A 12,758-nucleotide genomic window follows, 5' to 3' on the forward strand; every position below is an offset into this window, starting at 1 on the left:
AGCAAATAGGGCGGTACAGTAGCGCAGCTGGTCGAGCTGAGACCCAGATTCAATCCCAACTCCTTGTGGAGTATGCAAGTTCTCTCTGTGACCCGGTGCTCTGGTTTCCTCCCACGTCCCAAAGACATGCAGGTTTGTAGATGAATCTGCCTCTCGAAATTTCTCCCAGTATTTAGGGAGTGGATGAGAAAGTGGGATAGCACAGAACTGAGACACACAAGGAACTGCAGGTGTTAATTTAATTGGCTTCTGTAAATTGTCCCTAGTATGTAGGATAGAAGTGGTGTGAATGAGTGATTGATAGTCGGCATGGACTCAATGGGCTGAACGGCCTGTTTCCATGTTATATCACCAAACTAAACAAAGGAGACATTTATTTATTTAGAGAGTGGTTAGATTAGGAAACATAGCTATCTGGGAGATTTTTTGAGAAAAATAGTTTTCAATAGCAATCCAGCCAAGTACGTGAGTGTAAGTTCAATAGAAAGTTATGTTTGATGTCAGTTGGATAGAATTACTGCATGTTTATGGGACTATAAACACCAGCACAGACTATTTGGACAAAATACGGGCTGTATACTCAATGGAATTATATGCCTGTTCATCTTTGTATATACAACACATAAATTATAGTGTGTTACACAGGCAGAAATCGCACCTTGGGTCCCAACTCAGCCTTGATTCAGAATCGTGTGCATTCATTATCAATGTGAACATTTACAGATTGAGTAAAAATGACAGTGTTAGTTTGTGTCTTAGATAGGTAGTGTTGAGGGGCATGTGGAGTTCTCGATTGTTGGAAGTATGCATTGAAGAAGATCAACTCAGGTAAATATAAAAATGTAAAAGAAAATTGTTTCATACAAAGTAAAGAATTATATTAAAAATATATTAAATGATGAGAGGCTTAGATAGGGAAGACAGTCAGATCCTATTTCCCAGGATGGAAGTATTAAATTATGGAGGGCCAAAGTTTAAAAGAGATGTGTGGGGCAAGTTTTTTGTTACACAGAGGGTGGTGGGTGCCTGGAACGCGCTGTCAGGAGTGGTGGTGGAGGCAGATATAATCGTGGCATTGGTGCAGCACTGTGGCAATAGCAGCCTCACAGTGCCAGAGACCCGAGTTCGGTCCATATTTTACTGTCTGTATAGAGTTCGTACATTCTCCCTGTGTCCGTGTGGATTTTCTCCAAGTGCTCCTGTTTCCTCCCACATTCCAAGAACATACACATTTGTAGGCTAATTGGCTTTGGTAATTTCAAGTAAACTCAGAACCAGTTCCAAAGTAATTATAGATTATTTTAATGTAAAAACTCAAAAAATTTCATTCTATGCAGTATTTAGGCGAAACAAGTCAACATAAGTATCCGTGAGTTAAATGAAATTCAGTAGAAAGGAACTACAGATGCTGGTTTACACCAAAGATAAACACAAAATGCTGGAGTAACTCAGTGGGATAGGCAGCATCTCTGGATAGAAGGAATGGGTGATGTTTTTTGTCGAGACCCTTCTTCAGACTGAATGAAATTCAGAATGAATTCCCGAATAATCAATTAACCGTTATATATCAAAAACACATTTTTTTTCATTCTAATTTATTTCAGTGAATAAGTATGAAATGCATCATAATTTCCAAAATAATCATAGAACCTATTATATATTAAAAACACTAAAATGTTCATTCTATGTAATTTATTTAAGTGAAATGTCAACTTAAATATCAGTGATTTAAATCAAATTTATAATCAGTTCCCATGTAATTAAAGAACTGTTTATATATTAAAAACACCAAAACTTCATGCTCTGTAATTTATTTAAGTGAAATAAATATCATTAGGTTAGATGTAATTTGGAATGTTTTCCATATAATCAAATAAACATTATATATTAAAAAGAAAATCATTTAATTCCAAATAAATTATATGTGAAATAAGTCAACGTAAGTTAACTGAAAATTCAGAATTAGTTCCCATATAATCAATATATATATATCCCTAGCCAGTCATTGAAATTTCATTTATATTTATTTTGTGTAATTTATTTGTGAACTAAGCCAACTCAGAAACTCAGAATCAGTTCCAAAATTATAGGTTTTTTAATATATTTTTATATATTAAAAAGTCAAGAATGCTGATTTGAGGCAATTTACAAGTGAGATAAGTCAGCATAAGTATCATTAGCTTAAATGAAATTCGTAATCAGTTCCACATAATCATAGAGCTGTTGAGATATTAAACACAAGCCCATTGTGTGTGTGTGTGTGTTATTTCAGTGAGCGTGTGGAGATTGTATGGAACTCACTGAGGCTGACCTCCTTGCCTGAGGACGAGCGGTGGGGATTCCGGGGGAAGGGATTTGCGGGGGACGGATCCCAGGCGGCGGGTGCAGCGGCGGGGAGGCCGGGGAGAGCCGGAGCAGCGAGCGGAGGTTCCGGGGACTGCGCGGCCGGCGGTTGCTAGCGGACGCCATGTCGTCCAAACCCAGCTGCCTGATGGTGTTGAGCGCGGCGGCCGGAGGTGGGTGAGACCCGGGGCGGGGGAGACGGGGAGGGAAGGGGTGGCGGGGGCAGCTGCGACAGTGGAGGTAGAAGTCGTTCGGCCTGACGGTGCTCAGCCTGGGGTGTGGGCAACTTACAGTGCGGCCACTCCGCCCACCCTGCCTGTCCTGGCTCCACAGTCCTGGGCGCATCAGCAACCAGCAACGATGAAGATTGTGGCCATTCGTCCCAGCCTGCCTGTGCTATCCCCATCCCCAGGTTGGGGAACGACAGCAAAATAGGGATAGTGTTGGAGAGAGGCCATTCGGCCTAGTCTGTCGGTGCTAGTAGCTCCATGTGCACAGACAGAGGGCACCAGCAACGATGAAGGCAGTGGCCATTCGGCCCAGCCTGGTGGTGCTATCCCCGTCAGGCTGAGGTATGGACTCGAACTTAGAGACAGTTGGAGAGAGGCCATTCAGCTTTGCCTGCCTATGTTGGCTCTATATCTCCGAGACAGTACAGAGGGAGGCCATTCCGCTCAGCTTGCCTGTGCTATCTCCTTGTCGTATGTTATGGCAGAACCCCATGTTATGGCAGAGGGCTAGCAACAGTGCAGAGAGAGAGGCTATTCAGCCTAGCAAACTTGTGCTGGCACTTGGCAAAATGCTATCTCTATTCTCCAATTGCAAACCGGTGGCATTTAAACAATTAACTAATTCTGTTGTTGACCAACCTTTCCACACCTGTACTTCCCAATGGTGATCGCATAAATCGTAGTGATTGCTAATTTTCAGCACCACACTCCACTAGGATTGCTGTTGTCAACTCTGCTGCCCCACACCTTATCGCAGAGCTTACTGAAGAGAAATGGCTGTGACGTGTAGCCCACTCTGTGTAGTTTGTGTTCCAACCAGCACAGTGGTGCAGCTGATAGAGCTCACAGTGCCAGAGACCCTGGTTCGATCCTGACCTTGGGTAGAGTTTGCACATTCTCCCTGTGTCCGCGTGGGTTTCTAGGGTGCTCTGGTTTACTTCCACATCCCAAAGACGTGCAGGTTTGTTGATTAATTGGCTATTGTAAATTGTGTGTAGGATACGGGTGATCAAAGGGCCATTTCCATGCTGTATCTCTTAATTAAATAAACTAAACCAATACAAACTACTCTTGTGACCAATGTGGAATTATTTTTCAAGGTAACGATTACGATTAAATGTAGTAGTAGTAGTAGTGTGTGTGTCTGAGTGTGTGTGTGTGTGTCTGAGTGTGTCTGAGTGTGTGTGTGTCTGAGTGTGCATGCATTTAATGATTGTAGATGGTAGCACTATGGGATTGTACTAAGCTGACTTGTTTCTTTCCTGTTTCTTCCATCCTTGCCCACTAATACTGCTAACCCCCCCCCACCACCCACCCACCCCCAATCTACAGGAGTATCTGCTCAGTCATTTCATCAATCCTTTGTGCTCTGTAGCACAGCTTTTAACCTGCAGATTGCTACTCCAGGGGTAAGTAACTTGGAGGTGTTTATTTCATTAAGATGCGTCTGTTATGTAATGGACGGTAATATTCGTTCTACTCTTGAATGTGTGAGATGACTGATCAGAAGGACCACAGATTTGTTGAATCAGTCAAGAAGAAGGGTCCCGACCCAAAACGTCACTTATCCATGTTCTCCAGAGATGCTGCCTGACCCGCAGAGTTACTCCAGCATTGTGTGTCTTCCCTTGATAAACCAGCATCTGCAGTTCCTTGTGTCTACCAAAGAGGATCCATTATTAGCAAGATTTTTTTTGTGGGAGAAAGTATGTTTGCATGAACTTCCTGTTTATAAAACCTTTCTTTGCATTATCCATTTTGTTAGTCCCATCTGCCTGCGTTTGTGCCATATTTCTCTAAAATCTTTCTCACCCATCTACCTGTCCAAATGGCGTTTAAATGTTATTGAATCTTTCCCCTCTCACCTTAAACATATGTCCTCTGGTTCTTGATTCTTCTACTCTGGGGTAAAGAGCTCTGTGCATTCACCTTATCTATTCCCCTCATGATTTCATAAACCTCTATAAGATCACTACTCACTCTCCTGTGTTCCAATAACTAAAATCCTTGACTGCCCAACCTCAATAAAAGGCTTTTCACTGTATCTTGGTACATGTGACAATAATAAACTAAACTAAACTTTATGTGTTTGCTTTAGGGGAAGCCAATGGAATTTGTGGAGCTGGATGAGAATAATATTCGGTGGATAAACGATTTTCGCATGAAGCCTTATTCCAATCCGGCCAAGTTGGAGTCAATAGATGGTAGGCTTCTTGTCCACAACTAAATCTCCAGGGCCTGATGGTTTACATTTCAGGGTACTTAAGGAAGTGGCTCTAGAAATTGTGGACGCATTGGTGATCATTTTCCAATGTTTATAGATTCAGGATCAGTTCCTGTGAATTGGAGGGCAGCTAATGTTATCCCACTTTTTAAGAAAGGTGGGAGAGAAAACGGGGAAATATAGAACAGTTAGCCTGACATCGGTGGTGGGGAAGATGCTGGAGCCAATTATAAAAGATGAAGTAGCAGCACATTTGGATAGCAGTGACGGGTTCGATCCGAGTTAGCATGGATTTACGAAGGGGAAATCATGCTTGACTAATCTTCTGGAATTTTTTGAGGATGTAACTAGTAAAATGGACAAGGGAGAGTCAGTGGATGTAGTGTACCTGGACTTTCAAAAAGCATTTGACAAGGCCCCACATCGGAGATTAGTGGGCAAAATTAGAGCACATGGTATTGGGGAAGGGATACTGACATGGATAGAAAATTGGTTGGCAGACAGGAAACAAAGAATAATAGGTCCCTTTCAGAATGGCAGGCAGTGACTAATGGGGTACCGCAAGACTCAGTGCTGGGACCACAGCTATTTACAATATGCATTAGATGAAGGGATTAAAAGTAACATTAGCAAATTTGCAAATGACTCAAAGCTGGGTGGCAGTGTGAACTGTGAGGAGGATGCTATGAGGACTTGGACAGGTTGGTGAGTGGGCAGATGTATGGCAGGTGCAGTTTAATGTGGATAAATGTGAGGGTATCCACTTTGGTGGCAGACAGGAAAGCAGATTATTATCTGAATGGTGTCAAGTTGGGAAAAGGGGAAGTACAATGAGATCTGGGGGTCCTTATTCATCAGTCAATGAAAGTAAGCATGCAGGTACAGCAGGCAGTGAAGAAAGGTAATGACATGTTTGCCTTCATAACAAGAGTAGTTGAGTATAGGAGCAAAGAGGTCCTTCTGCAGTTGTACAGGGGCCTCAGTTTTGGTCTCCAAATTTGAGGAAGGACATTCTTGCTATTGAGGGAGTGCAGTGTAGGTTCACAAGGTTAATTCCCGGGATGGCGGGACATAGAAACATAGAAACATAGAAATTGGGTCGGCAGGAGTTGTATACTCAGCCCTTCGAAAGCCTGAGAGGCCATCTTATTTAATATGATCAGGGATTGATCATCCAGAGGCAGTATCCCGTTCCCCTTTTGGGGGACCCTCTGATCCCCTTGGCCACAAGGGCCACAGTCTAACTCCCTCTTAAATATAGCCAATGGAGGCCTCAACTACCCTCGCAGAGAGTTGAGATTCACCACTCTCTGTGGAAAAGGTTTTTCTCATCTCGGTTTTAAAGGATTTCCCCCTTACCCTTAAGCTGTGACCCCTTGTCCTGGACTTCCCCAACATCGGAAACAATCTTCCTGCATCTAGCCTGTCCAACCCCTTAAGAATTTTGTAAGTTTCTATAAGATCCCCTCTCAATCTCCTAAACTCTAGAGAGTATAGGACTGTCATATGTTGATAGAATGGATCGGCTGGGCTTGTATACTCTGGAATTTAGAAAGATGAGAGGGGATCTTATTGAAACATATAAGGGATTGGACACGCCAGAGGCAGGAAACATGTTCCTGATGTTGGGGAAGTCCAGGACCAGGGGCCACAGTTTAAGGAATAAGGGGGAATCCTTTAGTACGGAGATGAGAAAAACTTTTTTCACGCAGAGTTGTGAATCTGTGGAATTCTCTGCCACAGAAGGGAGTGGAGGCCAATTCTCTGGATATTTAAGAGGGAGTTAGATGTGGCCCTTGTGGCTAAGGGGATCAGGGGGTAGAGAGAAGGCAGGTACGGGGTACTGAGTTGGATGATCAGCCAGATGATGCAGGCTAGCCTCCTAATTTCTATGTTTCTATGTCTATGTTTCTATGAATGGCGGTACTGGCTCGAAGGGCTGAATGGCCTACTCCTGCATCTATTGTCTATTTTCTATTGTCTATTGATGTGTTTGATAAATATAGAATACATAGAACATGGAATAGTACAGCACAGGAATAGGTCCACAAGGTCCCTGCCGAACACGATGCTAAGTTAAACTAATCTCTGCTTGCATATGATCCATCTCCCTCCATTCCCTGTATATCCATTTGCCTATCCAAAAACCTCTGAAACGCCCCAGTCATACATGCGTACACCACCACACTTGCCAGGGCACTCCAGGCATGCACCATCCCCTGTGTAAAATACTTGCCCCACACATCATCTTTACACTTTGCCCCTCTCACCATAAACAATGGCCTGTAGTCTCTGACATTTCCACCCTGGGGTATAAAGGAACAGTTAAAATTAGCAATGTATTAAGTATTAGTGAAACTGACATAATTAGGCTAATAATATGCCTGAGAGATTTCAGTGATTCGCCGAATTCAGTGTACAACGTTGTAGATTTTTTAATCCACTTTATTTAAACAAAACCTGAAACTAAACATAGACACAAAGTTCTGGCTCGAGTCAGGTCGGGACCCTCTTCAGACCTGCGTCAGAGGGGTCCCAACCAAAAACGTCACCCATCCTTTTTTTCCAGAGATGCTGCCTGACGCACTGAGTTATTGCAGCACTTTGTGTGTATCTGCAAAACTTTGTTTCTACATACAGAAACTAAACATTGCTTCTCATCTCACAAAGTGCTGACATAACTCACCAGGTCAGGCAGCATCTGTAGTGGGAATGGACAAGCGACATTTCGGGTTGGGACACTTCTTAATGGTCTGACCCTAAACGTCGCCTATCGATTTCCCTCCACAGATGCTGTCTGACCCAATGAGACACTCCAGTCTATGTGTTTTGCTTAAGATTCCAGCATCTACACCTCGTTGTGTCTCCACATTGGTTTATCATATTTTTCTTTTGTATATGCTTTACTCTTAATGGACCTATTTTGTGTCTCAAGGTGCCAGGTACAATGCCATCTTGATTCCTAATTGTCCTGGTGCCATGGTGGACCTTGCGACCAGCGGATACCTGGCCAAGATTCTTCAGAATTTCTGCGCTGAGAAAAGTAAGTATCACGTTCCCAATCACAGTAATACAGGTCCACCACTGATTTTCCAGCACCCTTGGATCCAGAGCCTTTCAGGATTATCCATTTTGCCGGGCCAACAGAGGCAGCGTCCTCTGATTGTAGTTCAACGGTACCGGAACGGTCCGCCTCGACCGCTGAGGGGGACTGTGGGGGAAACGAGACCTAGGTTGTGTTCCAGTCCTGCTATCCAGTGCCCTTCATTAGAAATTTGTAGGAAGGAATTGCAGATGCTGGTTTAAACCAAAGATAGACACAAAAAGGAATGGGTGACGTTTTGGGTTGAAGAAGGGTCTCGACCCGAATCGTCACCCGTTCCTTCTCTCCAGAGATGCTGCCTGTCCCGCTGAATTACTCCAGCTTTTTGTGTCTGTTGTGTCTATATGTGATTTGGCAGAAGGGAATTTGATTGGATTTAGCTGAATGTTAACTTTGTCAAGATTTATGTGTAGGCAGGAAAACATGCAGATGCCTCAGACCTGCTATTCCCTGTGGCAGCACAGTGTAGCAAACCTGGCTGATAAAGTGGCACAGGTGGTAGAGCTGCTGCCTCACAGCGCCAGAGACCCGGGTTCGATCCTGACCTCGGGTGCTATCTGTGCGTGGAGTTTGCACATTCTCCCTGTGACTGCATAATTTTCCTCTGAGTGTTCTGAAACATGGGTTCTAATTCACAATCTTTAATCATTTGTCCACTACTTGCTGCCCACTTGATCAGCCATCGTGCAGTGGCGCAGTGGTAGAGTTGCAGCCTAGTTTCAAAGACCAGGATTCGATCCTGACTACTTACGCGGTCTGTAAGGAGTTTGTACGTTCTCCCTGTGACCGCAGGGGTTTTCTCCAGGTGCTCCCGTTTCCTCCCACTTTCTAAAGATGTGCAGGTTTGTATGTTAATTGGCTTAGGTAAATTATGAATTGCCCCTAGAGAGTAAGATAGTGTTATTGTACATGGATCGTTGGTCAGCACAGATTCAGTGGGCCGAAGGGCTTGTTTCTGCACTGCATCTCTAAAGTCAAAAGTCTACATTTAGGTTATAGCTAATCAGATATTTATGTTGTTTTTATTTGTCTAATTGCAGAGCCAATTTGTGTGGTGGGACATGGAGTTGCTGCTTTGTGCTGCGCTACCAACCAAGAAAAGTCATGGATATTCCAGGGCTATAGCTTGACTGGGGTAAGTATCTAGTGTAAACTGTAGACACAAGGAACTGCAGATCCAGATTTTTCAACAAAAAAATCACAAAGTGCTGGAGTAATACAGCGGGTCAGGCAGCATCTCTGGAGAACATGGATAGTTGAAGTTTCGGATCGGGATACTTTGGCAGGAGAGAGCACGAAGAGAGATGAGGGTAGTGCAAAGCCTAGCGAGTGGTAGGTGGATACAGGTGACGGGCAGTTGGGGTGGAGATGAAAGGTTAGAGACAAAAGGGTATAAGATAAGGAGAGACGAGGATTAAACTGTGAAACCAGAGGAAGGGACATGGGTGGAAGGGGAAAGGGAGTAGGACATCTAAATGTGGCGATGCTGTCTATCCTGCTGACTTACTCCAGCACTAGTGGGAGAGTTTAGGACCAGAGGTCATAGCCTCAGAATAAAAGGATGTACCTTCAGAAAAGAGAGGAGAAGGAATTTCTTTAGTTAGAGGGTGGTGAATCTGAATTCATTGCCACAGAATTCTGTGGAGGCCAAGCCAATGGATATTTTTAAGGATGAGATTGATAGATTCTTGATTTGAGGTTATGGGGAGAAGGCAGGAAATTGGGGTTGAGAGGGAAAGATATCTCAGCCATGATTGGATCGTGGGGTAGACTTGATGGGCCGAATGGCTTAAATCTGCCTCTATAACATATGAACTTATTTCTTAGTTTAAACTATTCTTCCTACAAGAAGATTTAGTATTTTCATATCTCCATATTTATTAATGTGTGCAAAACTCAGTGCTGGAGTAACTCAGCAGGACAGGCAGCATCTCTGCACTCACCACTTCCAGCAGGTCAGGAAACAATAATTCAACTCTTGCAAACCCCTAAACTTAAGCACCTCATCTTTAGTCAGGGAAAATAGTCACTTGGTCGACTGTTTTAACAAGTATGAATATCATTGTTCCATGGTGACAATCAAACACCCTTGACTCTCTCTTGCGTCCTAAACTGGAGCAGAAACGCAGACAAGGAGTGAACACGACAATCTGAAAATGTTATTTTTGTAATTCTGTAACCTCTACAACTTAATGGTCTGGATTTTCTCCTGATACATTCCCTTTATCCTGTATCATCTGTACACCGTGGACGGCCCAATTGTAATCACGTATAGTCCTTCTGCTGACTGGTAGCATGCAACAAAAAGCAGTGCACTGTGACAATAACTAAACTAATGTATAACAATAATATCAGCAGGAGTCTTATTTCTTTGGCTGCACTAAGAACTTTGGGTTTTGCAGTTTATTACGGTTATTAATTGAATTATTGAATTTTTTAAAATTATATATTTTCTGTGCATTTGCGTTTTGGACCCTGTTAAGCTGCAAGTAATAATTTCATTATTCTGTCGTCTGTACATATTGGTAATTAAACACTCTTGATTCTTGAAATCTTAGGAGTGTTAGATCCCATTCTTGGGATGTGCTGCATGCATTACAGACAATAATGACATGGAAAATCTGATATTTTGTACATCTCTAAATAACTGTACATGTAATTATTGGTCACATCATACAGGAAGGAACAATCCAGCTTACTGATTAAGTGGCATCGGTAATGCCTTCCAGGTCCAAAGGTGATAATCTGATCGAAGATGAGTGTTTGTATTTTATTCAAATTCTTGTATAGTTGGTCGATTCTTTTTGCAGCCCTCGGTCTTTGAGCTGGTGAGGAGAACAGATTTTGCGAGCCTTCCAATCATAGTGGAGGACTTTGTGAAAGATTCGGGAGCCACCTTCAGTGGTAAGTCATCTTTGGTCCTCAATAACAAGCTTCAATAACATTTAAAAGCAGGGTTTTGATTTAACAAGTCTTCTGGTAAAATAATTGTCTACTTTTTCCTTGGCCGAATATTACATAGTTGATTCACCACCCTGTAATTTAAATCCTGATTATGCTTGCCTATGGTGTTAAAACTTCCGGCAAAACTTCTATCGGCAATATAGTAAACCCTCGTAATTACGACCCTCATTATAATGGACTTTGGTTATACTGGACGAGCCTATCGACCTTCATCGCCAGGCTGGGCTGCTGATGCCACCCCTGGGAAAGGTTTAGAGGGATATGGACCAAATGTGGGCAAATGGGATGTTATGTGGGGGCAACTTAATTGGTTTGGACAAGTTGGACGTTCGCAATTCATAGGAGCAGAATTAGGCCTTTCGGCCCATTGAGTCTCCACCACCATTCAATCTTGGCCGATCAATCTTTATCCCTCTCAACCCCATTCTCCTGCCTTCTCCCCGTAATCTTTGACATCCTTACTAATCTTACACCTAAACTACTAACGGGCCTGTTTCTGTGCTGTATGATTCTATGACTGAATGTGGTTTGGATATTTTGGTTAATCTTTAAGTCTCATGAACCTCTTTACGTCGCTTTCTTTCAGCGAGCGAACCAGATGCGGTCCATGTGGTGGTTGACAGACACCTAATAACTGGACAGAATGATCACTCTACTCTCATTGCAGTCCAGAACCTCATCCTATTCTGTAACGTCAGGTGAGGCATTGTTGGACATAATGTTTCATCCCATGCGATAATTCATAGAAACATAGAAAATAAGTAGAGGAGGCCATTCAGCCCTATGAGCCAGTACCGCCATTTATTGTGATCATGGCTGATCGGCCCCTATCAATAACCCGTGCCTGCCTTCTCCCCATATCCCTCGACTCCACAAGCCCCTAGAGCTCTATCCAACTCTCTCTTAAATCCATCCAGTGACGGGGGTTCATATTAAATCTTTCCTTTCAGGCTCATATTAAATCTTCCCCCTTTCACCTTAAACCGATGCCCTCTGGTTCTTGATTCCCCCACTCTGGTTAAAAGACTGTGCATTCACGCTATATAGCTTGATTTTATAACGGAGGCTGTGCTCTCTTGAAAGCTATCATAATCATTTAAGAATATTAATAGGCAGAAAAAACAAATTATTATTTACCATCTGCAACAAAAAATTGTCAAGGAGCTTTCATAATATACTATTGAAACCTTTGAGTTCTGAAGTTTTTGTTTATAGTTGTCATCAAATAGTTAAGTTGTGTTCTTGTCCCTCCAAATCATTTTCTTCAACTTTTTTTTGTTTCAGGAAATGATCGCACTTTAGTTCATGACTATTGAGAACCATTGAATTGGCTGCTACACCAAGAAGCACAGAACCTTCCAGGTCCAATGGTGAGAGCAAGAGTATGAAAGGCAAATACCTATCCCTAAATGCGCTCCAGCCCTGGGGACCAAACCCGTCGAGTATTTAGTTTTCATCTCCATGTTTGCCCACACAAAAGACTCTAAATCTCTAATAAGTCAGAAAGAGTGACAAAAAATAAGCAGCTGATTAATGCTGAACCTACTTGTGGTTATTGAGCAAATAAACATCTTCAATTAAACAGCTTATACGTTGAACCTTCCTGCAGCTCAAATGGAGAACAAGGAACACAAAATCCAGGGCAGGTCCTCTGCATGAAACTCCGTAAGAAACTGGCACTCGAAGCATTGAAAACAAAGATGCTGAGAAGAGTAGGCAGCATCCGTTAAGAGAGAGACAGAGTTCATATTTTATTGGAATAAAGAGTCACACAGCAGAGAAACAGGCCCACTGCCCCAACTCATCCAATCTGACCAAGATGTCCTGAGCTAGTCCCATTTGCCTGTATTTGGCCCATACCATCTAAATTTTTCCAATCCATGTACTTGTCCAA

General features: G+C 42.9%; 1 protein-coding gene across 1 annotated transcript; it reads left to right on the forward strand.

Annotated features, from left to right (window-relative positions):
- The first annotated feature begins 2,373 nt into the window (after positions 1 to 2,373).
- Positions 2,374 to 12,451, forward strand: gatd1 (glutamine amidotransferase class 1 domain containing 1). Its single transcript, XM_055649542.1, has 8 exons — positions 2,374 to 2,516; positions 3,906 to 3,982; positions 4,672 to 4,777; positions 7,733 to 7,840; positions 8,941 to 9,035; positions 10,711 to 10,804; positions 11,451 to 11,562; positions 12,149 to 12,451. Exons 1-8 carry the CDS (start codon positions 2,468 to 2,470, stop codon positions 12,153 to 12,155), a joined length of 648 nt encoding a protein of 215 aa, XP_055505517.1. The 5' UTR covers positions 2,374 to 2,467; the 3' UTR covers positions 12,156 to 12,451.
- Positions 12,452 to 12,758: the final 307 nt, after the last annotated feature.

This window comes from Leucoraja erinacea, chromosome 18 (genome assembly GCF_028641065.1).
Source record: "Leucoraja erinacea ecotype New England chromosome 18, Leri_hhj_1, whole genome shotgun sequence".
Taxonomy (NCBI): Eukaryota; Metazoa; Chordata; class Chondrichthyes; order Rajiformes; family Rajidae; genus Leucoraja; species Leucoraja erinaceus.